The following is a 22,805-nucleotide window of genomic DNA, read 5'->3' as shown; positions in this document are numbered from 1 at the left end:
ACTTCAATCTAATTTTTCAATTTGATTTCAATCGTGGATACAAATTGGATCTTTGGTTTTGGTCCCAAAAAACGAGTCCGAGTCTTCTTCTCTTGATGTCAATATAAGTGCTGTTGATAATTGACGATCTGTCCTCCTCCACCTTGCTACGTCACGACGCACAGCCGCAGGTTGACGTCAGTAGTTGTTCGCTCGGAGGAGCGGACGGCGGTGCTCCGTTCACACCGACATTAAACGGGTTGAAAGTGAATTTACCGAACAGCCAACGGAGGGACCTGGAAGCCGCGGGGCTGCAGACCCGCGAGGAAAACCGGGAAAGGGGAGTCCACCCGCGGCTATTGCTGCCAGAACTTTATTCCCCTCAAGCGGACGCGGACGGTGATATTTCCTGCTTCAGGTTAGTTCGACCCTCGGCCTCTTCGCTCGGCCTCACGGTTCCGTCAGTCCGGAGCTTTCGCCGCAGAACCTTTGTCTTTCTGTGGAAACGCATAAACTTTTGTTTTTAAAGTAGTTTTCACTTTTTCTGAAACCACATTTTCCCTCTGTGCTCTGCTCTTTGGCAGTTAGCCGTGGAGGCTAGTCAGTTAGCCAGGTGTTCAATGGCTTCTAACGGTTGCAGCTAGTAGCATGCTAGTTAGCATTACTGCTAGCGAAGTTAGTTTGTTTGTCGTTGTGTTTTGTTGTTGACTTTTGTTGTCGCTCGTTAAGTGTAAATAGACCGTGGGGTTGCCCGGAGACCGCTCCCTGTTAAGTGTTAGCCATTTGCACGAAAGCCCAACTGATAGTGAAGTTTGGGGGCGATACCTACATCAAGGTATTCGATAGTCATTATATATATATTATATATATATAGACTGTACATACAGTGTATATAAACACACTTTTTTTTTTTTTTGCAACAATCCTTCAAATGTATGACTAAAGAGGAGGAAAAAAAAGTCTGAATTTGGATCATTATAACTAGCAGGTCAAATAAACACAAATAGAACATGTTCAAATCTAGTGATTTGTATTGGTTAGGCTCAAGTTAGCAGGGTGGAGGTGATGCAGAGGCCTCGGACGGCGTTCAAGTTTAGACCAGCTGTTTGGAGCCTCGCATAGCTGCGAGCTGTTCGCTTCAGACTGCAGACTCAGCAGCTGTCTGTCAGGAAAAACTATGGGCCTGAATCTGTCAGCATAAAGCCCACCATACTGTTGGATAGTAGCCATCTGTATTATTTTTAAATCTGTGTGTGTGCTTCAGTAAAATAACCAATCGAAGCCGGCAGATGATGCATTCAAATTGTCTGTAATTTCTGCCAAGTGCAGAATGGCAGTGTGCAGCTCGAGACAACAATACATTGTCAAAATGTACAGATTACACAAGTAACTGTACTAACATGTAAGTGTACTCATTGAAGTACACAAATACAGATTTCCTCTGTATCTAGCGATCACTTTAAAAAAAAAAAAAAATCTTGGAATGAGGTTGCTGTTTTCCCAGCGTGCCTCATAGTTGAGGTAGTGGAGGGTGTGGTTGTCTGGCTGAACAGGCCGAAACAAGACTGTTTTACAGGGGACCTAAAATGTGCCTATGTTCTGTCCAGTTTCATGTCTCACACAGTTGGGTCCTGCAGAGCTTCCGCCTCTCTGCTGGGAAGCAGTGTTGCGACAGTAAGCACAGAAATGTGAGCAGCAGAGGTGCAGACATCCTGCGTCTCCCACGATACGCCAGGATAGTGTTTTTGTCCGGAGAAGACAGACCCTCAGTGCTGATTTCAACCCAGTTCTCCTCATTGACGTTTTACTCTTATATCTTTTAATTCTGCTGGTACAAACACACACTGAGAGGTCCTCTGCCTTATATAGACAGAGTGGACAGAACGGGCAGCTGATTGGCTCGTGGACACTCGGTGGAAGCAGAGCTCAGTCTGACAGCAGCTGAGTGTCTCTTAATAGAAGCAGCTTCATGGACCGCTTGCTGCGCAACGCACTCGCATTGTACTGAATTTGCCTCAATATCAGAAGGCCTCAAATATCAGATGACGCCTTTTCCAAAGTCTTGTGTTCAATTTTTTAAAATAGGGACATTTCACACCCCTGCTGGCATGTGAATAGATACTTGTGTACAACATATTTTTTAATGATATCAGGCCCTTGACTTGTTGAAAAATACTTACTACGATAAGAACTGTTTGGTATGTTGTGTTGTTCGATGTACATTTCACCCACTGATTTATACAGAATATTTGTATAAAATGTACCAATATTTGAATGGAGTTTGGTTTGGGTTCATATTACCTCAAAAATATATCAGTTTGAACTTTAGTGTTTGTTTGCATGCGAACTGATCTTAAATTAGCAAATATTTGAATGGAGTTTTGTCATCTAGATAGCGAACGTATGGAAATACTTGTCTGTGACAGGACAGCAGTTGTTATAAAGCTGCGTGTTGAAACACGTCCAGGTTACGACATGTTGCTGGTTTATGGATGAGAAGTTCCCTTCCCGGTTGTAAAGCGCTGTGAGTGGTTTTAATGGTTGGTGGTTTGTGTGATTGTAGCCCTGGATTGGTCATTCAGGACTTTTTAGAATTGGGCCAAAGTGTTGACAGAAATGTCCTAGAATAAGTTGACTTATTGAAAAAGTGCAGGAATCTTGTAGATTTCTTCAGAGAAAATGGTGAAATGTACTGTTTGACTCGTGAGCAGGTCATTTTGTGTGATTGTCTTCTTATGATGCTTCATGACATTTTATTGCACCTTCTTTTATTTCTAAGGAAACCTCCACAGAGACACATCAGCCTTAAGTCATGGAAAATGTCCTGAAAAACACCTGGAAACCTGGACTGTTGTTTTTCTAAGAGTGTGTGTAAACATGTTAATTTTGTGTGTGTGTATGTTCCTGCAGGGTGCGTGTGTGTGGTTGCACGTGTTTATGTCCTGATTGTGGAGAAGTCGGACGAGAGGCGGCGTCAGCTTCAGTTTCATGTCTGGGAGGAGCCGCAGTGAGCGTTGGAGAAATGTGAAGCGGGAGGATCAGAGGAGCTGTCACTCAAACCAGGACCCCGTCCCCCCGCACCATCACCAACCAATCAGCACGCAGTCTGGAGGTAAACATGCTCACTGTGTGAAGCGTGTTAGAAAATACCTGAGGATTAGACGAATACAAATCCCAGGGTGCACTTCAATGACAAACATGTAATCACACAGCTTCACATTCTGACTCTGCATCAGTTTGAGATCAGGAACCTCCGACTGTCCTCCTCCCTCCAGCAGCAGCAGCAGCTGAGGGTCATGGGAGTTGTAGTTTTTAGACATAAAAACAAACTGTACAATATGAAAACATCCAGGAGAAAACAGCGCTGTCCTTTAACGCTGTCGTATGTGTGACCTCTGACCTCTGCGGTTTATATAACGGTGGTTCTGGCTCTGACTTCAGGTTGTGTAATCCTAATTGTTCCCAGTCGCAGTGACGACAACTCGCCTGCAGCTACTTCACAGCGTCCTCTGTGTTTTAAAAGTTACCCTGAAAGTTTCTGCAGCTGACAGAATGTTTCTGGACGTCGCTGCTTCACTTTGGAAATCATAAATTCAGTTTTCTCAGAGCACATTAGAACGTCTCTTTTTTTTCTTTTTTCCCCCCTTCTCCGTGTTTGACAGCTGTACGTAGATATGAACTTGAGGTGGCACTGAGAAGGCTGAGAAACATCTGTCCAACACACAGCGACAAAAAGGCTTCACGTCTCCAGTAATTTTAACCGTAAAGTTCAGACTCGGAGGTTCATGAGGGAAAACCAATCGGTGTAGGATTGTGTAACTTTAATGATTCCCTTTTCATACAAACACACTTATTTCATTGCGTTACATCATCACTGATGTCATGCTGCAAACTAGAAACATTCGAGCAGAACACGACTCGTGTTATATAACATACTGTTGTTTGAAAAAACGACTAAATTCAAAACCCGGTATCGTTGTGTTTCCATACTCTTTTTACGAGTGATTCAAACTTTAATAAGTCGACATTTGATTTTTTTTATTTTTTTTTTAGAGTGAACCAAATTACAGGTAAATCCTTTGTCCTCTCCTCTCCTCATATGCTACCGCAGCTCATTTTTATTTCTCTTCTGGTTCTTTTTCTTACCTTAATTTCTTGTTATTGGTCAGAAAGTTCTGAACCATCAAAACAGTGTTTTCACGCCGCAAATACAGAAAACCGTGATTCAGTTTGAGCCGAACCGAGAACGGCTCTTTTGGTCGGACAAAAAAATTGTATACGTTCAAGTTTATTACAGACCAACAATCATTTGTACCTTTCAACCACTATTACCTGTTGTAATATGCCCATTTCATTTTTTTCATTAAAAAAAAAAAAAGCAAACTTCTACGTTTCACATAAGCTTCACCAAGTCCTCTCTGATTGGATTGTGTGATGGATGAAGAAGAACCTAAGACCTTTCAATGTGAAATACCCTGAACGAGCAGCAGACTGAATGCAGTGAAACACGTGAGGACTTTTTTCTCCTCAGAGGTTCTTCTCCTCATCAGGGTGTGTTTGTGGGGTTGAATCCAGCAGGCCGCTGAGGTAATGCTGCTGTTAACGACTGAGCGCGCTTCACCGTTACGTCATCCTGTGGTTAGAATATTAGACATGTGTTTCTTGAAACGTCTGCGCATGTGGCCAAAAAACAAACCAAGGAAAGCAGGTGAGGAAGGGGTAAACAAAGAACCGAGGTGAGGAAGGAAGCGTCTTTTCTAAGTTTCTGAAGTGAGAAAGTGACTCCAGAATCAAAAATATTACTCAGAGCCTCACAGACCATCCAACAGGCACACCTTTATTCTGCCAAGTTTATTCTAACTATGTCTCCCCCCTCCCCTCCCCCTTCCCCTCCCTCTCAGGACCATCATGCATCTGAAGTCGTATCCGAAGGTTATGCGCTCGGAGTTGCGTTTGGATGCTGCTGGTGTGCAGATGTCATCCCAGCGGAGCAGTCTCTTTGTGAGCCAGCAGGGGGGGCTGCTGCGGACTTGCAGCAGTAACCATGGCAACATCAGCAGCCGCCTCCCATTCAGCGTCATCTCCACCAACACGCTCCGCTGCACCAACGCGACATACAGCAGCAACAGCGTAACGTCGCTCCGGCTGAAGTTGCCGTCCAGCACCGCCGTGAAGCTCCTCCCTCCTCCAGGCTGGGAGAACAACACGCCCGAACTGAACCAGACCAACACAGAGGACACTGACAGTCCCCTGGACATCTGGACCGTCATCAAGACCGGACACGTCCGTGAGAAGATCGCCATCTTTGCTTCAGAGGTAGGGCGGAAAGATGGACCTGGAGGCGGCGAACGCACCTCAACCAGCAGCCCCGGCAGTTGTGACAGAGCGGCAGTGTGCACAAACCACACTTCCACAATGGTGCTGTCGCGGGCTGGGAAGGCGAAGGGCAGCTGGGAGGAAAACTGCAGCGCCAAACGGCGCCGAAGGTCTGGAAACAGCCAGAACCAGATCCTCCAGCCGGTCCAGAGAACCCGTGTTCTCGATGGACAGCAACAAAGCCTTAAACTGACGCCACCGCATTCAGACTCGCCTCAGCGGTCGGGCGTTGGCCCGTGTGAAGGGGAGGAAGTAACTGCGGAGGAGGAGCAGAAGGTGTCGGTGGTGGAGATGGTGGCGTTCCTGGAGCAGCGGGTGAGCGAGCAGCAACCAGACACCAAACCTGTGGTCTCACTCCAGAGGAGCTCCACCACCATCACGCTGTCAAGAGCTCCACCTCCTGAGGTCAAGGAGGGCTCGGAGGTCAGCGGGGAGGAGCCAGAAAGCATCAAGGTGTCAGACATGGTGGCCAAGCTGGAGTCCGAGTGTCTGAGGAGGAGGACGGAGGGAGATCTGTCGAGGAGCAACAGCCTGAGGAGGATGGTGGGACGAGTGCTGCTCACCGCTGGGGAACAGAGCTCCGACCCCTGCCAGCCTGCATCACCATCATCGCCAATGGCACCTTCATCTTCATCACTGTCTGGAGCTCAGTGTCAGAGCAGGGAACCAATCAGCTATCCAGAAACCGCCAGGATGGACACACCTGCCTCAGCTCTGACCACGCCCCAATCAGGCAAGTTGGTGGCCGAGTCTCAAGAGGCGGTCTGTGCCAGTGGTCTGGAGAGAGACAGTACTGTCATAGAGGCACAGATCGTAAACCTGCCCCCTCAGTCTGAGGAGGCGGAGCCTCTCCCTGGCTTGTTGTTTTTGTCTCCGTCTCCTGCTGAGACACTCCCCCTCACAGACTCAGAGCTCTGCCTTCCTTGCCACAGAACAACTTGTGACCTGGAGCCTGCCTCCTCTCAGCCCCGCCCCCCTCTCGTTAGCGACTCAGGCAGCCAATTAGAGAAGAAGAGAAGGAAGGCCGCCAGAGTCCAGGATGAGGTTGTGGGTGTGACACCGTGCCCTACTGCAGTGCTTCTGAGCCGGCGTACATCAGCGTCGCAGGACTTCCTAGAGATGCGCATGCGACTGCAGCAGCTGCTGGAGCCACAGCCGTACCTGGCTGGGCTGCCGGACGAGCTGCTGGTGAAGATCTTCCTGCTGCTGCCCACACAGAGCCTCGCCGCGCTCAAGTGCACCTGCAACTACTTCAAGTTTGTCATTGAACACTACGGCGTGCGGCCCGCTGACTCGCTCTGGGTGTCCGACCCTCGTTACCGCGACGACCCTTGCAAGCAGTGCAAGAAGCGGTACGGCCGCGGCGACGTGTCGCTGTGCCGCTGGCACCACAAGCCGTACTGCCAGGCGCTGCCGTATGGCCCCGGCTACTGGATGTGCTGCCATGGCGCCCACAAGGACGCACCCGGGTGCAACGTGGGTCTCCACGACAACCGCTGGGTGCAGGCATTCCACAGCATCAATGTGCCCATCTACAGGAGGAACCGTACCCATGACGTGTGTGTGTGCGTGTGCGTGTGCGTGTGTGTGTGCGTGTGTGTGTGTGAGAAACGGGGTCGGGCTTCAGCCGCTGTTTGTAAAGTTTGTGTGTGAATTCCTTACGGTAACAACCAGCCAGTCAAACGTCAGAGAGTTTGTGATGTGTGCATCTGTTACTAAGCAACATCTACGGCAGCATCATTCAGAAAGATTGTAAACTGCAGCGTCACATTTCAGCCCCAAGAGCTGCAATCTGTAATCTTGTTCAGACCTGCTGACGGACGACACACCGTGTGTCTTGAATCAGCTCGACCAGACAGGAAGTGTGCGGCCTTTTTTATTTTAGTGCTGTTTATCAGCAGCCGTCGCATGATGTCATCGCCGCTGTGAACATTTCAGTCTACTTGCTTCAGTTCAGTTGTGAATCGGTCCTGACTGACGTTTTAAGGCTCGGTTTGAGCTTCCAAACAGCTGCTGCAGCCCACTGGTGCAAACATCAGCTGCTCCCATGATGCAGCAGCAGGTCAGATTTTCCTGTAAAAAACACTGAATTCACTTTATTAAAGCCAGAAAATAGATAGAATATATAGATATATCATCAGGTGAAGAGCCTCCAGATTTTAAAGGAAAAAAATGACTGAAATTATTCAACTATCTGAGCAGGATTTTCAGCAGCTCAATTTGTTTTTTAGGAAAATCTGGACTTTCCTGCAGAGTGGCGCCCCCTGCTGCTCAGTCCATCGCCTCACAGCCTCCAGGTCTTCAATTTCCAGACAAACTTTGCAGCCACCGATTAATCGGTCGTTAATCTCTGATCAGTTTTGACTCGTTCCCTCGGCAGGTGTCAGGTCAGAGGGAGGAGGAGGAGGAGGAGGAGGAGTCCCGGCCAGGACTCTTCTTCATCTCCTATGACTGTCAGAGTCGAAGATGAAAACTTTTTTAAAAACTGATTTGAGATCAGCTGACCGACAAGTCCTGATGTCCTGCAGGTTTACAGACAATATCAGTTGATATCGTTGCGACAACAACCATTAACATCAGAACGTGAAATTAAATAATCAACTAGATCATTAAGGAACATGTTTCAAACAGGTTCCTCCTGTCACCGTATCTGTTCAGTCATTGATTGATTGATTGATTGATTGGACCACGTAATCTAAAACTTCCACTGCAGGAACTTTGGTCTATCAAGCTCCTGGGGGCCCCAAACACCCTCCATACAATGTATCGGTAATTTGATTAATCGCAAATCTCCTTTTAAAATATCATATTAGTTGTTTTATCAGAAAAACCTCAGGAGCTGTTGAATTTATCGATCGCAGGACCAACATTAATCAATACATTTGCCAGTCGTTTTCTTTAATGATCCATTGGTTGTTTGGGGTTTAAAAAGGATTAAATATTTTTCTGACCAACAGTCAAAAACAGAAGCCTCAAGAAACTCACCTCTGACCTGACACAATCAACTTATTGATTAACCTGCTTGTCATGTCAGCTCAGAAGTGCTGAGTCAGCTGGCTGACGACTTTAAAAACAGCAGAGCTGTCCTTTTAATATCAAAGGCGATGATGTTGATAAAGCAGTCGACACTAAAACTTTTAACAGGCGTCATTCAGCTGATCAAACTGCTTGATCAAGCAAAACCAATTAATCCTTTATTTTGATTATCAATTCATCGGCAGGCTGTTATATGATTGATTAGTTTAATGTTTTGACCTTAAAACATTAAAAAATTGTAGAATATATATAATGCTTCATCAGCAGGTTCTCACAGTTTAGCGCCCAAATCAAAGCACGTTTGGTATTTTTTATTTAAAGAATCAATTATTACTGCTCAACTAATCGATACAGTTTAACAGCTGACGCAACAAAATATTGCTTTAAAAAGAACTGTAAAATGATGACAAAAACAATGCCACAGTAAGATTAAATAATTGTTTCAGGTAATGACTCTGAACCTAAAGGCTGTCAAGTGAGTGAGGGGGTGGAGCTTCAGTGGGGGCCATCTTTGTTTGGGGTTTCTGTGAATTAATTTCCTGTGCATCTTGTTTGTGTTTACATTTGAACGCGAATCCTGTGGAGTTTCCCGCCTGCAGGTTTAAGTTCTGTTTCTTTTGTAAAGTGTTGCAAGCTTCGATCAGCTGACTGATAATCAATCAGCTGTCTGATAATCACCTGATTTCTCGAAGGGAAAAGAGAAACGTGGCCTTGAGTCTCGGAGATGATGCAATATTAGAAACTGGACTGTAGAGATTATAAAAAAAAAAAAAAGAATATCAGGGGAGAAAATATATATATATGAATTTAACAGCCTTCAAACTTCAGAGATTTTAGTTTTTTTTGTTTTTTTTAAAGGTTTGTTTCTTTCTGTCCGCCGACTGTTTTTCTCTGTTAAAATGTTTTTGCTTCAATAAAGTGCTTTCTTATTCACGCCTGTTTGCGTTAACAAATGACGAGACTATCGTTTCATTCCAGTGTCAAACTTTTGACTTCAGTTCTGTCTGATTTCGTTGTCAATAATGCGTCATGTTGCCAGAGTTCCTGGAAACTTTTAAAGATGTTTTTAAAATAATGGAAAACAACAAGAAGTCCTGAAAACCAACAAAACCAAGAAACATTTAGCCGATCAACATGTTTAAAAGCAGAATAGTTTTCTGAATGTCTTTATTGTCCAGGTACTCAGACTGTTTTTTGTGATCCAGGTTATCAAAATGATTTTTAATTATTCTTTGATCGTTAATGAGACCTGGTTGTTGTTTTTTGTTGTTGACATCAAATATTTTATTTGCAGAGTGTTACAGTGGGGTAAAAAAGTATTTAGTCAGCCACCAATTGTGCAAGTTCTCCCACTTAAAAAGATGAGAGACGCCTGTAATTTTCATCATAGGTACACTTCAACTAAGGGAGAATGGGGGGAAAGAATCCCGGAAATCACATTGTAGGATTTTTAATGAATTAATTGGTAAATTCCTCGGTAAAATAAGTATTTGGTCACCTACAAACAAGCAAGATTTCTGGCTCTCACAGACCTGTAACTTCTTCTTTAAGAGGCTCCTCTGTCCTCCACTCGTTACCTGTATTAATGGCACCTGTTTGAACTTGTTATCAGTATAAAAGACACCTGTCCACAACCTCAAACAGTCACACTCCAAACTCCACTATGGCCAAGACCAAAGAGCTGTCAAAGGACACCAGAAACAAAATTGTAGACCTGCACCAGGCTGGGAAGACTGAATCTGCAATAGGTAAGCAGCTTGGTGTGAAGAAATCAACTGTGGGAGCAATTATTAGAAAATGGAAGACATACAAGACCACTGATAATCTCCCTTGATCTGGGGCTCCACGCAAGATCTCACCCCGTGGGGCCAAAATGATCACAAGAACGGTGAACAAAAATCCCAGAACCACACGGGGGGACCTAGTGAATGACCTGCAGAGAGCTGGGACCAAAGTAACAAAGGCTACCACCAGTAACACACTACGCCGCCAGGGACTCAAATCCTGCAGTGCCAGACGTGTCCCCCTGCTTAAGCCAGTACATGTCCAGGCCCGTCTGAAGTTTGCTAGAGAGCATTTGGATGATCCAGAAGAGGATTGGGAGAATGTCATATGGTCAGATGAAACCAAAATATAACTTTTTGGTAAAAACTCAACTTGTCGTGTTTGGAGGAGAAAGAATGCCGAGTTGCATCCAAAGAACACCATACCTACTGTGAAGCATGGGGGTGGAAACATCGTGCTTTGGGGCTGTTTTTCTGCAAGGGGACCAGGACGACTGATCTGTGTAAAGGAAAGAATGAATGGGGCCATGTATCGTGAGATTTTGAGTGAAAACCTCCTTCCATCAGCAAGGGCATTGAAGATGAAACGTGGCTGGGTCTTTCAGCATGACAAGGATCCCAAACACACCGCCCGGGCAACAAAGGAGTGGCTTCGTAAGAAGCATTTCAAGGTCCTGGAGTGGCCTAGCCAGTCTCCAGATCTCAACCCCATAGAAAATCTGTGGAGGGAGTTGAAAGTCCGTGTTGCCCAGCGACAGCCCCAAAACATCACTGCTCTAGAGGAGATCTGCATGGAGGAATGGTCCAAAATACCAGCAACAGTGTGTGAAAAGCTTGTGAAGACTTACAGAAAATGTTTGACCTCTGTCATTGCCAACACAGGGTAGATAACAAAGTATTGAGATGAACTTTTGTTATTGACCAAATACTTATTTTCCACCATAATTTGCAAATATATTCTTTAAAAATCAGACAATGTGATTTTCAGGAATTGTTTTTCTCATTTTGTCTCATAGTTTAGGTATACCTATGATGAAAATTACAGGCCTCTCTCATCTTTTTAAGTGGGAGAACTTGCACAATTGGTGGCTGACTAAATACTTTTTTGCCCCACTGTATGTTTGTCAAGAAAATGTATTCAACTCTTTTGAACCTGTAGTTTTGAAAAAAGGAAAATAATCTTGATCAGTCATTTCCAGGACAGCTGAGCTGCTGATGAAGACTGTGAGACGTGGCTGAAAGCAGCAGGAAGAAGTACGTCAGTCTCGAACCAATAAATAACATCACTTTGTATGAAGTTAACAGGATACATTGTCAGCAGTTAAAAGTAAATCTTTATGTGACGTCACACAGCTGCTGTGATGTCACGTCGACGCTGTGGCCTCGGACAACGCCTCCAGCATCTGGAAGTAGTTGTACTTGATGTCGAACTCCATGTCGTACCAAAAATTCACTGCAGCAGAGAAAGAAAAATACTGATGTTATTATTATCACCATCACTACTGAATATTCAATTGATTCTTGTCTGTAAAAGGTCTGAAAATTTATAAAAATTTGTTTTTGATGTCTTTTTTTTTTTTTGTCCCAACAACGGTTCAAAACCCAAAGATGTTGGGTTTAAAGTTACAGATGGTGTGGTGCGTTCAAGGGTCTGAACCTGCCGTTACAGGTGGTGTGGTGTGTTCAAGGTTCTGAACCTGCTGTTACAGGTGGTGTGGTGTGTTCAAGGGTATAAACCTGCTGTTACAGGTGGTGTGGTGTGTTCAAGGGTCTGAACCTGCTGTTACAGGTGGTGTGGTGTGTTCAAGGGTCTGAACCTGCTGTTACAGGTGGTGTGGTGCGTTCAAGGGTCTAAACCTGCTGTTACAGGTGGTGTGTACCTGCGATACAGCCGTGCGACTGCTGGACGTGGTGGAACCATAGCGACGGCAGGTACAGCATCTCTCCGGCCTTCACGCTGCAGCGGATCGGCCGAGCCTGCCGGTACTGCGGGTACCGCTCCAGGTCTGGGTCCAGAGGGTCTAGAGGGATCCAGGGGACCTGAGGGGGTGGGGTAAAGGAGTGGGGTTGTCAGGTAAGGCCTACAGGTTATTAAATAGAGCGCTGAGATAAACAATGACACCTGAACCCACCTTCACTCTGGGACTTTGATCGACGATCACAAACTCACCGTTGTCCTTCTGATGGTAAACAGCTGACTGGTACTCACCTGATAGAGAAGTTTACCATGGTTACTATGATTACCGGAGGTGGACGGTTACAACGGCAAATGCATGGTGGTTAGTTACTTGCTAATAAGAGGAGTAGTTGCTACGGTTAAAAGGTTAGCGAGAGGGATGGAAGATGGTCGCTATTGTTACCGTAGAGGATGAGGGGCGGTTTCTACAGTTACCGTAGGGGACAAAGGTTGGTTGCTAAGTTAGTGAGAAGGATGGAGAATGGTTGCTACGGTTACCATAGGGGATGAAGGGTCGGTCTGTGGGCGGCAGTAGGATGAAGTTTTTCTCTCCAGAAACAACACAGTACAGATTCTCATAATGATCTTTGTGCACTGAAACAAAAAACACAACATGTAACTTAACAGGGTGTGTATAGAACAAAAAAGTAAACAAAACTACAAATAATATGTTTTGAGTATTGAGCAGTGTCAAACAGGTGTGTGGCTGTCGTGTGGAGTGACACTCAGGCCGTACTGGAGGTGATGGCGTTCGACTCTCCAAGCCAGAAATTCACGGCATCAGGTAACTTTCCTGAAAGAAGAAAAACAAAAACCAATCTGGTGATGCACAAAGCTACTGTTGTCTTTAGTTCACCGAAACAAAACAAAAACACAAGATTGTACAAAAACTCACAAAATGAATAGTCACGCTAAAGTACAAACTCATAAAAACATTACTAAATGAAATAATGAACAATAATCTTAAAAGTGTAGAATATATTTCATTAATTTGATAATTTTAAGTACTTTATTTTACATTCAATGAACGGAGCTCCCCCAAAATATGAACACAGGTTTCAAATACACGTGTTATCGTGATGTTGTTGTTGTAGTTCCCCTCCGGACCGTCAACGGCAGCACTGAGCTACAGAGCAGCCGCCATCTTGGATTCTGCAGAGGAGCGGTTTAGAAAACAGATTTGAGCCACGGTCCCCCGCTAAAAGTAAACTTTTATTCACTTTTCCGTTGCCCCACTTCCACCTGAACCCACCCGAACCACAATCGACAAGTCCAGCTTCAACTCGGCGGAGCTCTTCTGTCTTCAGCTGGCTCAAGGAGAGACGCTGTCAGCGTTTACCACCAAAGCTCCGCGCCAAGTGAAGGAGCTCTCCGGCAGCCGCAGAAGCGGCGGCGGTCTGGAGTTGGTCATGGAGCCCCGCTGCAGCCGCTGCGACGCCCCGATAGACAGACAGGCCAAAGGCTACAAAAGAAAGTCACTCTTATCGCTGACCGACCTGAGGAGCGCCCGGAAACTTTTCCCAGATCTGAACCCAACAAACGCCTTTCTGTGTTTCGCCTGCGTGCGTCTGGTTTATCAAAGAACCAAGAAATGCGGCAAAAAGCGGGTTTACGTGGACCCCCAGGCTCCCCGCCGCCCGGGTCCCTCCGCCCGTCCTATCCCTTCCGTCCCGGAGGAACCGCCGCCCCCGAAGAAGCTCAAGCAGAGGCTTAAAACTGCTTCCAACGAACACGACTACGCCTCCCAGGACCCGGCACCCGCCCCCCGAGTGGACCCTCAGCCGTCACGGCGAGTCCGCCGCGGACCGATCCCGCTGATCTGCGGGTACCTGCAGAAAAGGAACCTGAACTCCGCCATGAACCACCTGCTGCAGGTGTCCGGATTCAAGGAAGCTCTGATCAAGACCTGCTCCAAAGTCATCTGCAAGGAGGTGAGGGAGGCTGCAACTGCACCTCAGACCGAGACCAGGGGAGTCGAAAACATTATTCAGTTCAGCTTCAAAGTTTGATGAAAAAATTAAATCAAAATTATGAAATGATGAATAAAGAAAAGTCAAACTTGTGAGTAGGGCTGACTGATACTTCAGTGATCAAAATACTTTTGCCCATTTGACCAAATCATTTTATTTGAACTACACTCAATCACATCCCAGGTCATCTCAGGGCACTTTACACAGTAACATCTAACCTAAAAAATATTGAATTATTAATTTTAAGAACAAACAATTGCAACAAAATAAGGGCTGTGTTTTTATGTCAGCATAAACATAAAAGTTTTCCTTCAAACACATTGTGTTGTTAAACATCTGATCTTGTTACCGTTTTGTCCAAATATTGTCATTACCACAAAATGAACCTTATTTGAGCATATTAAAGAAATGATCCAAATACAATTATATGCTGTTATTTTGAACGAAGTGATAGGGAACAACCCCTAACCCCTTAAAAGTCACATTTTTGATTCACTGAATCAAAAATTATTGGTCATAATTTTGATGCACTTAGTTTTGTTTGTTTCAGCATTTCGTTGTCAAGAGCAGAAAATCTCAGCCGAGTCGTCTCCTTCAAAAACAGCTGCTGTTAATCTGACGATTGTTTCTGCAGCGCAAAGCGATGGTGAACGACCTGGACGGGCCGTACAGGAAGACCTTCAGCCCGGACAACCTGTCGGCCTTCAGCTGGGATAAGACTACTTCCTGGGCCGGGGAGAAGGCTCCTCTGACAGTGGCCTGCCTCCGGGCCATGTTCCCCCCCGCCAAGAGGATCCAGAAACAGACTGTCAACCATGGCCGCAGGACTAAATCACGGTGGGTCAAAACAACAGAAACACTTTTAGTTGATCTCCAACACGCATAAAAAAATTAAAAAAAAAAAATCTGTTAAGATTTAAAAAGTCAAAATTTTGTTTCCTGCTGAAACTCTCATGATCACACGACCAGAACGGAGGAATGGATGGGCTGGGGTTGTTTTTAATGACGGACCTGCTCCGGGTCTCCTCACAGTGATGGATGCAGTTTAAATGTTGTTTGCAGGCAGCTGACGGAGCCGGAGGTGAAGCAGCTGCTGGACCGCAGGATCAGCGTCCTCCTCTCGGTGCCTCTGTACACCAGCTCGCTCCGGGCCTGCTTCCTGCAGACCGCCTTCAGCGTGGAGATGCTGCGCCACCGCTGCCCCGTCAAACTCTTCAACATCATGAACAGCCTCGGCCTCTCGCAGTGCAGGACCGCCGCCAGGGTCCACGCCAAGCGGCTCGGCGCCGAGCACCGGCGGCAGGTGCAGCAGTGGAGGGACGAGATCCAGGTGAGACCCACCACGGCTCGATGTGAAACCCGCATGGAGGTTTCAAGAGAGACGGCGGTCTGCGTCTGTGCGAGTCGTCCTGTGACGGGATCCCTCCTGTCGTCCACGCACGACACCGTCCTGCTGCAGAGCTGCAACCTTCGGTCGACTCGAAAAGTCAAAATTTGACTGAAAAAAAATATGACAATTTTAGGATTTAAGGGCCAAAATTTGGAGATTTCAAATTCACAAGTCCAATTTTTAAGATTAAAAGTACAAATTTTCAGAAAACAAAAACTTGTGGAAATGAAAAGGTTTTCATGTTTGATGTTAAACGACTAAATTATTAATAAAAAGGTCAATCAGCCAGTTGATTGATGAATTCATGTGTCAGATTTGAACTTTTATTCTTGATCTTTATCTTTGAAGGTTAACCAGGTTTAAAATGTTTTTTTTTATCTGATTTCTTTTGATCAAATTCCATTTTGGTGTCGACTGATTTCACTTTCATCGAAGTCTGAGGAGCCTGAAACTCTTTAACCGTCTTGAACAACACGCAGCTCAGCAGACGGTAAAAAAAAAAAAAAAGAGACTTCTTCTTCCTCACTTTCAGACGACCAGGAGGACGCAGCTCTGCTGCGACGAGTCCAGGAAGGCGTCAGCGTTCAGCTTCAGCTGGGGAAAAGTTCGGGTAAGACACGTTGACGTGGTTTCCCGAAGAGACGAACTGTGCGGTAAAACTGCGTCTGCTGCAGGTGCCGTCGGTGTCCAGGTCCGACTCCGCCGATCGAGGCTACACTTTTGAGACGTGGGCGTTTCGCTTCGCTCACCAGGCTCGGGTGAACTTTCGTTACCTGCACGGAGCTCCGACGAAAGCGGCGGAAGTGTCTCCGTACAGCATCCTGCCAACCAAACAGGTTCCAGCTCCGTCAATCATCCGTCACCGCGTCGGATTTATTCTTTCAGTCATTCTCAAACACAAATACTGGAATCCAAATATTCTGGTTTTCTCTTTGCTCTCTCTCGCTCTCAATCAATTAATGGAAAAATCCAGAGAGGATTATAAATGATTCTGCCGCGACATGTTAGATTCTTGTATTTCCTTCGGTTTCTGACAGAATTAATCCTCAGACCAATTTTTCCTCAACAAACATCTTCCAGTTTTATCACCAGAGACTTCCTCTTCAACTTTTCCTTTCTCTTAGACGTACGAGTCGCTACGACAGCGAATGAAAACCATCGTGATGCGGATCATCGCCGACAACCTGCAGGCTCTGAAAGGACCGAGAGGACGAGTGGAGAGACACGTTCCTCACACCTACTCCAACCTAATGAAGGAGGCGAGCACCACTGTGAGTCCATACGATGGTTTTTCTTCTTTCTTTTTAAAATTTTTTTTTTTATTTTACAGGAAGTAAAGGACGTTTCTTTTTTCTTTTTTTTTTTGAACGTCTCTGATTCCTCCAGTTGTTTTTCCCCTCACAGGTCAGTCTGGGTGCAGTGATACCAAACACCAGCAAAGAGTCTGTCAGCGCGGCGTACGGCCTCAAAGACTACATCCCGCTGGTTGCTGGGAAACCGCACCACGTCCTGTGCTGTGGCGACATCCTGACTTCGGACAAGACGGAAACAACAAAGAACCAGGGCAACCAAACTCCGAACCCAAACCCCGACCTGAAGTTCGACGGACTGATTGAGGCTCCGCAAGAGTTTCAGAAGGAATACCTGTTTCACGAGGTGAGACAAACGTTACCGCTCAGAAAGTCCGGTAGATGTTTCCCGGTAATAAACGCGTAAACGATCATAAACTCGTTGCAGGAGATGATAAAGATGCTTCTCAGTGAGAAGAGCGAGAACTCTCGAGCGTCTCTTCATCACATCAACTCCCTGTTTCACTTCAAGACCTTTAACAACACAGCCAAAGACTACTTCCTGAACATCTGGGACTTCATCACGGTGAGGCTCTGCGAGTCTAAACTGCAACCAGGTTCAGAGACGATCTGTCGGTCCAACACTTCGACTGCAGGTCTAAAAATATACCTGAGGAGAGGAATCCTGATGGTTTTACAGGTGTTTCCTTCATTATCATGTTCGAATTTAGTTTTATCGATCAGATAAGAAAATGATAAGTAATCGTTACAAAAAATTTTTAAGGTGAAAATGTTTGTAGGAAATGATGCTGTTCTTTGTCATAAATAACAGTAAGATGAGTATCTCTTTGGTTTTGAACTGTTTCCCGAATAAAACGAGCGGTCTGAGCTCGAACGCCTCCGACTGTGGGAGACTATAACGACACTTTATCGCCATTTCCCCGACGTGTTTTTCCTTTTTAAAGTTTGTGACCACAGCGTACGTGACTCTGTTTGCCGTGACGGAGTGCGGGTTGGACTCGGTGGACCAGAGGCCCTCGGATTACCCCTCTCAGCTCTCGGACCAGATGGGCTGGCTGAGCAGTGTGGCTCACAGACTGGTGGACCTGGTGTGGATGCCTCCACCTCAGGAGGACATCAACGCTGCAGCCGCTGCAGGGAGTCACTGCGACGGAGAGAAGGCGAAAATATTCTCCTTCTGTTACTGTAAAGAAGGTAGGAACGGCAACATGACGGCAGAAAGGGGGTTTTCTTTAATCCGTGTTTGAAGCTTGATATGCGAACGGGACATTTCGGATTTGAGGTTTTATTGCTTTCGTCGCAGCCTTCTAACAGCTTTTAGATCTTATCGACGGATCGATAACTCTCAAAATTACGAGCAGCACGTGTATTTAGCGACTCAGATCAAAATATCTGGTGGGGCAAAAAAATGACTGACTGTGTTTCTAGGTGAGAAGTTGATGATTTTTTTTAACAGGAGACCGTTTTTGGAGCCGTTAGAATCGCAGCTCTTTAAAGGATAATTCCGCTTTATTTCAGTCTGCTGTGTTTCCCATTAATGTCTGTTTAAATTAATAAAATGAGTGAATAAGAACAGATAATTCTGATTGTGTTTGTTGTTGTTTTTTGCAGAGAAAACCGGTGAGAAGCTGGTGCGCTGCTGCAGTAACTTGTGTCCCGGGATCTGGTTCCATGAGGGCTGCGCTCGGGTCCGGACCCAGTCCGACCCGCAGGAGGACTGGTTCTGCGGTCCGGACTGTGCATCAGACGGGACTTACGTCTACTGTCACTGTAAGGAGCAGAGGGGAGGACAGATGGTCCAGTGCGGACTGACGGACGGGTGCCGGAGACACGAGTGGTATCACAAAGACTGTCTGACAGCCGGCGAGCGGACCAGAGCCGAACAGAGTGAGACTTCGATTCAATAATCAATTATTGTTTATCAGAGGCTCGATTAAAGGGTCTTCACTTTTTCTCCAGATCATCTATGTCCTTTAAAGTCTTCTCGTGGTCGGAGCCGGAGGTCCGCTCGTTTGTCTTCGTTGATGTTGAATTAAATGAGATGAATTTACATGAATTGAATGTATTTAATCTGCAGAGATTTTGGGAACTGGCTGCAGCTTCCTCACAGTTCGGTAACTTCGTCCTTCCTGTTGTTTCTCCAGCTCCGTGGTTCTGCTCGGAGTCCTGCTCTGTGGCGGCGGACGGCGAGGACTTCCTGTTGAACTACACGAAGGCGGTGGTGTGGGAGGGGCTGTACCACATGGCCAGACGGGACGCCATCCGGGAGGGAGACGGAGACGCCGTGACGGACTTCTGGAAGATGGACCTGGTTCTGCTGTGGACCAGAGAGCACCTGCAGCTGTTCAACAGCAGCCACCAGCTCATCGCAGGTACGGTCAGTCCGGGTCCGGGTTTGGGTCCAGCTTCAAACTTCTGATGAAAATGTATTTCAGTTTGACTCTCATTTTTGTATCTTGTATCTTCTGAGACGATGCGTTTGCATCCCTGTTTGTTTTGACTGGTTACCATGGTTACAGCTGTTTGTTTTCCTTCCTGGAGACTTTCATCATCATTTTTTTTTTTTTTTTTTTTTTTTTTTTTTGAGGGAAATGAGAAAAGTGTTAGCTGCCTGTTATGTTTGATCTTTTCGACCTCCGCCATCTTGACAGAAACATCCACCTCAGCTGATAAAATGATTAATTAGTCAAAAAACAAGAAATTGTTTTGGTACTTTTTCGACTTTTCAAGCAAAATTAGGGAAAAATGTCAAACGTTGCTGGTTCCAGTCGTTCTGTCACAGGAAGCTGAATCTCTGAAGTTTTTTGAACAGATCTGAAGACATGTTTTTGAACTCAGGAGTTATGATGGGACTTTTTTTTCTCATTTCTTTTTTTTTTTTACATTTAATAGACGACCTGAAAAACAACCTGCAGATTAAAAGATGATAAAAACCTTCATAGAAGATGTGGCTGCAGATGTTTGCTCTGTGTGCCCTCTCTGACCTGTGTTGTCTTGGCTGTTGTCATGGTTACTGGGTCAATCAGGGATCGAGGGCTTCTACCCGGAGCGGGTCAGACAGGACCTCAAGTGGAACCGAGTGCTGAACGTTGAGGGGAAGGCGGGAGGAAACCTGAGTCTGGACCTCGTCACCGAAGTCATGATCAGCGAGTTCAAAGGTCTGTTTATTCTCAGTTGTTTTATTGTCTGGCTGTTAAACAGGAGCCTGCGAATATTGATCGATCCATGTGATCGCATGAATTGATCCGTAAGTTTGCGTCCCTGCAGGTGTGATCGAGTTCGGCAAAGGCAGCTTCACCAAGCAGCAGGTGGAGCACAGCGCGCAGCTCACCGGACCTCAGGCCAAAGACCTGGACCGGCTTTTCTTCACAGGCGGCGTCCCCCTGAACCTGTCCACGCAGCTGTCCCGGCTGACGGCCCCGTCCTGCGGCAGGAAGGACGACGTGTCCCGGTTCGTGGACGAGTTCAGGAAGGACGAGCTCTTCCGCTTCAAGCCAGGACGGAAGCACGCGGGCTTCAACGGGTTCAGCTACCAGCAGCGGGTCAGGAGGCCCAAGAGGATGGGAAGGGCCATGAGGAGTCTGGCTGAGGAGCTGGACCGGAGGACAGACCACATCCTCTGATACCGGGTGAGACCACGTCCACACATTGAACGTCGGACTTTACACAAACCACAAAATCTGTGACGTACTTAAACGTCTCACGCAGATCAGCTGATCGTTCACAACCTGCGTGGTGTCACCAGGAAGGAGGAGCCAGGGACCTACTTCCTGAAACAAGAATGTAAACAAACGTGTCCCTCAGGTCCAGGGGTCCTCGAGGAGGTTTTCCAGGTCCTGAATACACTGTGCGAGGACTTTGGGTTGCATCCAGAGGTCGTTGGAGATGTTCAAATGTCCACAAGGGAATTTCAAAGGTTTTTAACAAAATATTTTTCAGAGGGGCTCCGAGGTCCATAAAGAGGCTGTTTTTTTTTTCATCGAGGAACAAAGACTGAATCTGTGTGTCGCACCAAGACGGCAGTTACGGGTTGTCTGTCTGTTCACCTGACTGTACTGTTGCCACGGTTACAGTCTCTGCGTTCCTCGGATGCACGATTTTTTTCCGCACCGGACTGAAATGAACTGAAATTTCTTCAGTTAAAACGACACTTTAAATTTTTGCCAGAATTGCTGCTGCGATGAGAACTCCGCGTCAATGTGTCGAAGAAGGTGCAGAAATACGTCGGCACTGTGGAGGATTTTTAAAGTGCACGTCAGTCGTCTTGGGGAGAGAATCCTCTGATCCTGTTTCACCAGGACGAATCTGACTGTTCGAAAAATAAACGATTAAAACTTGTTTTAGTTCCCCTGGGTTGACGTACGTTTCTTATTCTGCACAGTAAATGTTTTTTTATTTTGAAAAGCTTTGTGTTTGATGTCTGCAGCTGGCAGTGGGCCTTCACAATAAGAGCAGGAGTAATGAGATCTGATGCTTTATGCAGGGAGATGGAAAAAAAAAACAGTGTCGTGTACCTGCTGGTCGACATCACGGACACATTGTGGACATCGTCATACGAAGAGAGAGAAAATTTAAAACTTGTGTTTGTGTTGCAGCGTCGGTTGACATCCACTGTGGTCCAAAGCCATCGCCTGTCTAATTTGTTTTTCATCTTTCAGATGATTTATTTAAAGCGTCTTTAGACTAATAGGGTGTTAAGTAACTGATCGGACTCGAGGTGTGTCAGGTGTGTCCGTCTGAGCATGCTCAGTAGCGTGGACTCACCGAGCGCCGTGCTCATCCAGGGGATGTGAGGCTCCAGGTCGTCGGTGAGCTCGGGCAGCTCTTGCAGCAGGTTGGAGCACTGCTTCTGAACGTAGAAGACTCCGCCCACCTCCACCTGCAGTGTTCAACCCAACGTTATTAGTAATGCAGCGTTCAGACAGGACAAAGCGGAGGACCGTGTCTCCTGCAGTGTCTCACCTTCCCCTCGATGATGTCAAGCACCGATGAGAAGCTCATCCGTCGTTCTTCAGGCATCACGAATCGATCCCCGTTAACGGCATCAGCGTATCCGTTAGGAGTCACTGCCACGCTGATGACCTTTGACCCCACCTTCTCCCTGTGGACAGGAAACGGATCACATCACAGCCTGTGTTTTAATGCCTGTATGTGAAAAGAAGAAGAAGAGTGCAGGTGTGAGTGGGCGGGGCTTCCTCACCTCAGGTAGTCAGGCGTCCACCTGGACAGAGACGGCCAATGGCTGAGGGCGTTGCGGATGATGCAGGGCTTGTTTGGACCAATCCAGTCGCGGTAGAACTGCAGCGGGTCAGGTGGTCCATCCAGGTATGGCACTGATTCGTTCAGATACAGATCTGGAATGTGATCAATAATCAATTACGCTGATTGATCAACTTACTCAGAAAAAGTTGGTCAACAAGACCGACAGCAGTACCTGCAGTAACGACCTGAGTAAAAGTAACGGCAGCATATCAGCACTGATCAATACTGTGATCAGTACATTGATCCTCTCACCGTGAGCCTCCAGAGAAAACTCGGCCAGTCTTTTCTTCACAGACTCCATTTTGTTTCTCCGTCATCGAACTGATTCACTGATTGATGTTGAGTTCCTTCTCTCAGCTCATCACAGATCAGTGACTGATATTATCGATAATTATTACCGATGATCACTTCTGTCAGAACGACGTGCTGCCATGCTGCTTTGTTTACATCTGGTGCGCCTGCGCATGGGGGTCGCTTCCTGCGGTGTGTTGCCCCTGCAGGAGGGAGGATGAACTGCAGCTGTGACCCAACAGGACCATATTACTGCTAATTGATAAAGAATTAGATACTAGTCAACTTTAACGCTTTGTGGATAAAACTTCTTTTGTTTGTTTGTTTTGTTGTTTTTATTAATTTGTTTGTTGAGTAAATACATGTATTGCAGCTCAAGAGGGAATGACAAGGAAGGTGTTTTCAGCTGTTTCCTCATGAAGAGTCTCTGAGTGTTTGATTGGATGCAGC

The 22,805-nt window shown here is 46.3% G+C and overlaps 3 protein-coding genes across 4 annotated transcripts; 2 read left to right on the top strand and 1 right to left on the bottom strand.

Annotated features, from left to right (window-relative positions):
* Positions 1-194: 194 nt before the first annotated feature.
* Positions 195-9,324, top strand: fbxo34 (F-box protein 34). 2 transcript variants are annotated; one of them, XM_069152779.1, is made up of 4 exons: positions 195-397; positions 2,890-3,091; positions 4,359-4,488; positions 4,881-9,324. In XM_069152779.1, exon 4 carries the CDS (start codon positions 4,888-4,890, stop codon positions 7,006-7,008), a length of 2,121 nt encoding a protein of 706 aa, XP_069008880.1. In that variant the 5' UTR covers positions 195-397; positions 2,890-3,091; positions 4,359-4,488; positions 4,881-4,887; the 3' UTR covers positions 7,009-9,324. The 2 variants fall into 2 exon arrangements, with proteins under 2 accessions (XP_069008880.1, XP_069008881.1); XM_069152780.1 differs by lacking the exon at positions 4,359-4,488.
* Positions 9,325-11,257: 1,933 nt separating this feature from the next.
* jmjd7 (jumonji domain containing 7) lies at positions 11,258-22,503 on the bottom strand. Its single transcript, XM_069152781.1, has 9 exons — positions 22,317-22,503; positions 22,003-22,156; positions 21,765-21,903; positions 21,567-21,681; positions 12,869-12,925; positions 12,631-12,726; positions 12,308-12,384; positions 12,056-12,215; positions 11,258-11,628 (listed from the first exon to the last, which is right to left on the bottom strand). Exons 1-9 carry the CDS (start codon positions 22,363-22,365, stop codon positions 11,540-11,542), a joined length of 936 nt encoding a protein of 311 aa, XP_069008882.1. The 5' UTR covers positions 22,366-22,503; the 3' UTR covers positions 11,258-11,539.
* Positions 13,283-21,154, top strand: LOC138200221 (uncharacterized). The gene is made up of 14 exons (XM_069152778.1): positions 13,283-14,063; positions 14,737-14,939; positions 15,165-15,432; positions 16,025-16,102; positions 16,167-16,328; positions 16,617-16,763; positions 16,897-17,148; positions 17,230-17,367; positions 17,747-17,996; positions 18,414-18,689; positions 18,947-19,174; positions 19,829-19,960; positions 20,070-20,431; positions 20,511-21,154. The coding sequence occupies exons 1-13, from the start codon at positions 13,542-13,544 to the stop codon at positions 20,423-20,425; spliced, it is 3,012 nt and encodes a 1,003-aa protein (XP_069008879.1). The 5' UTR covers positions 13,283-13,541; the 3' UTR covers positions 20,426-20,431; positions 20,511-21,154.
* Positions 22,504-22,805: the final 302 nt, after the last annotated feature.

Source organism: Embiotoca jacksoni, unplaced genomic scaffold, assembly GCF_022577435.1.
Source record: "Embiotoca jacksoni isolate LCO1_2020_lvr unplaced genomic scaffold, fEmbJac1.0.p SCAF_18, whole genome shotgun sequence".
Taxonomy (NCBI): Eukaryota; Metazoa; Chordata; class Actinopteri; family Embiotocidae; genus Embiotoca; species Embiotoca jacksoni.
The sequence above is the reverse complement of the archived record's forward strand: the minus strand, read 5'-3'. Positions and strand labels throughout refer to the sequence as shown.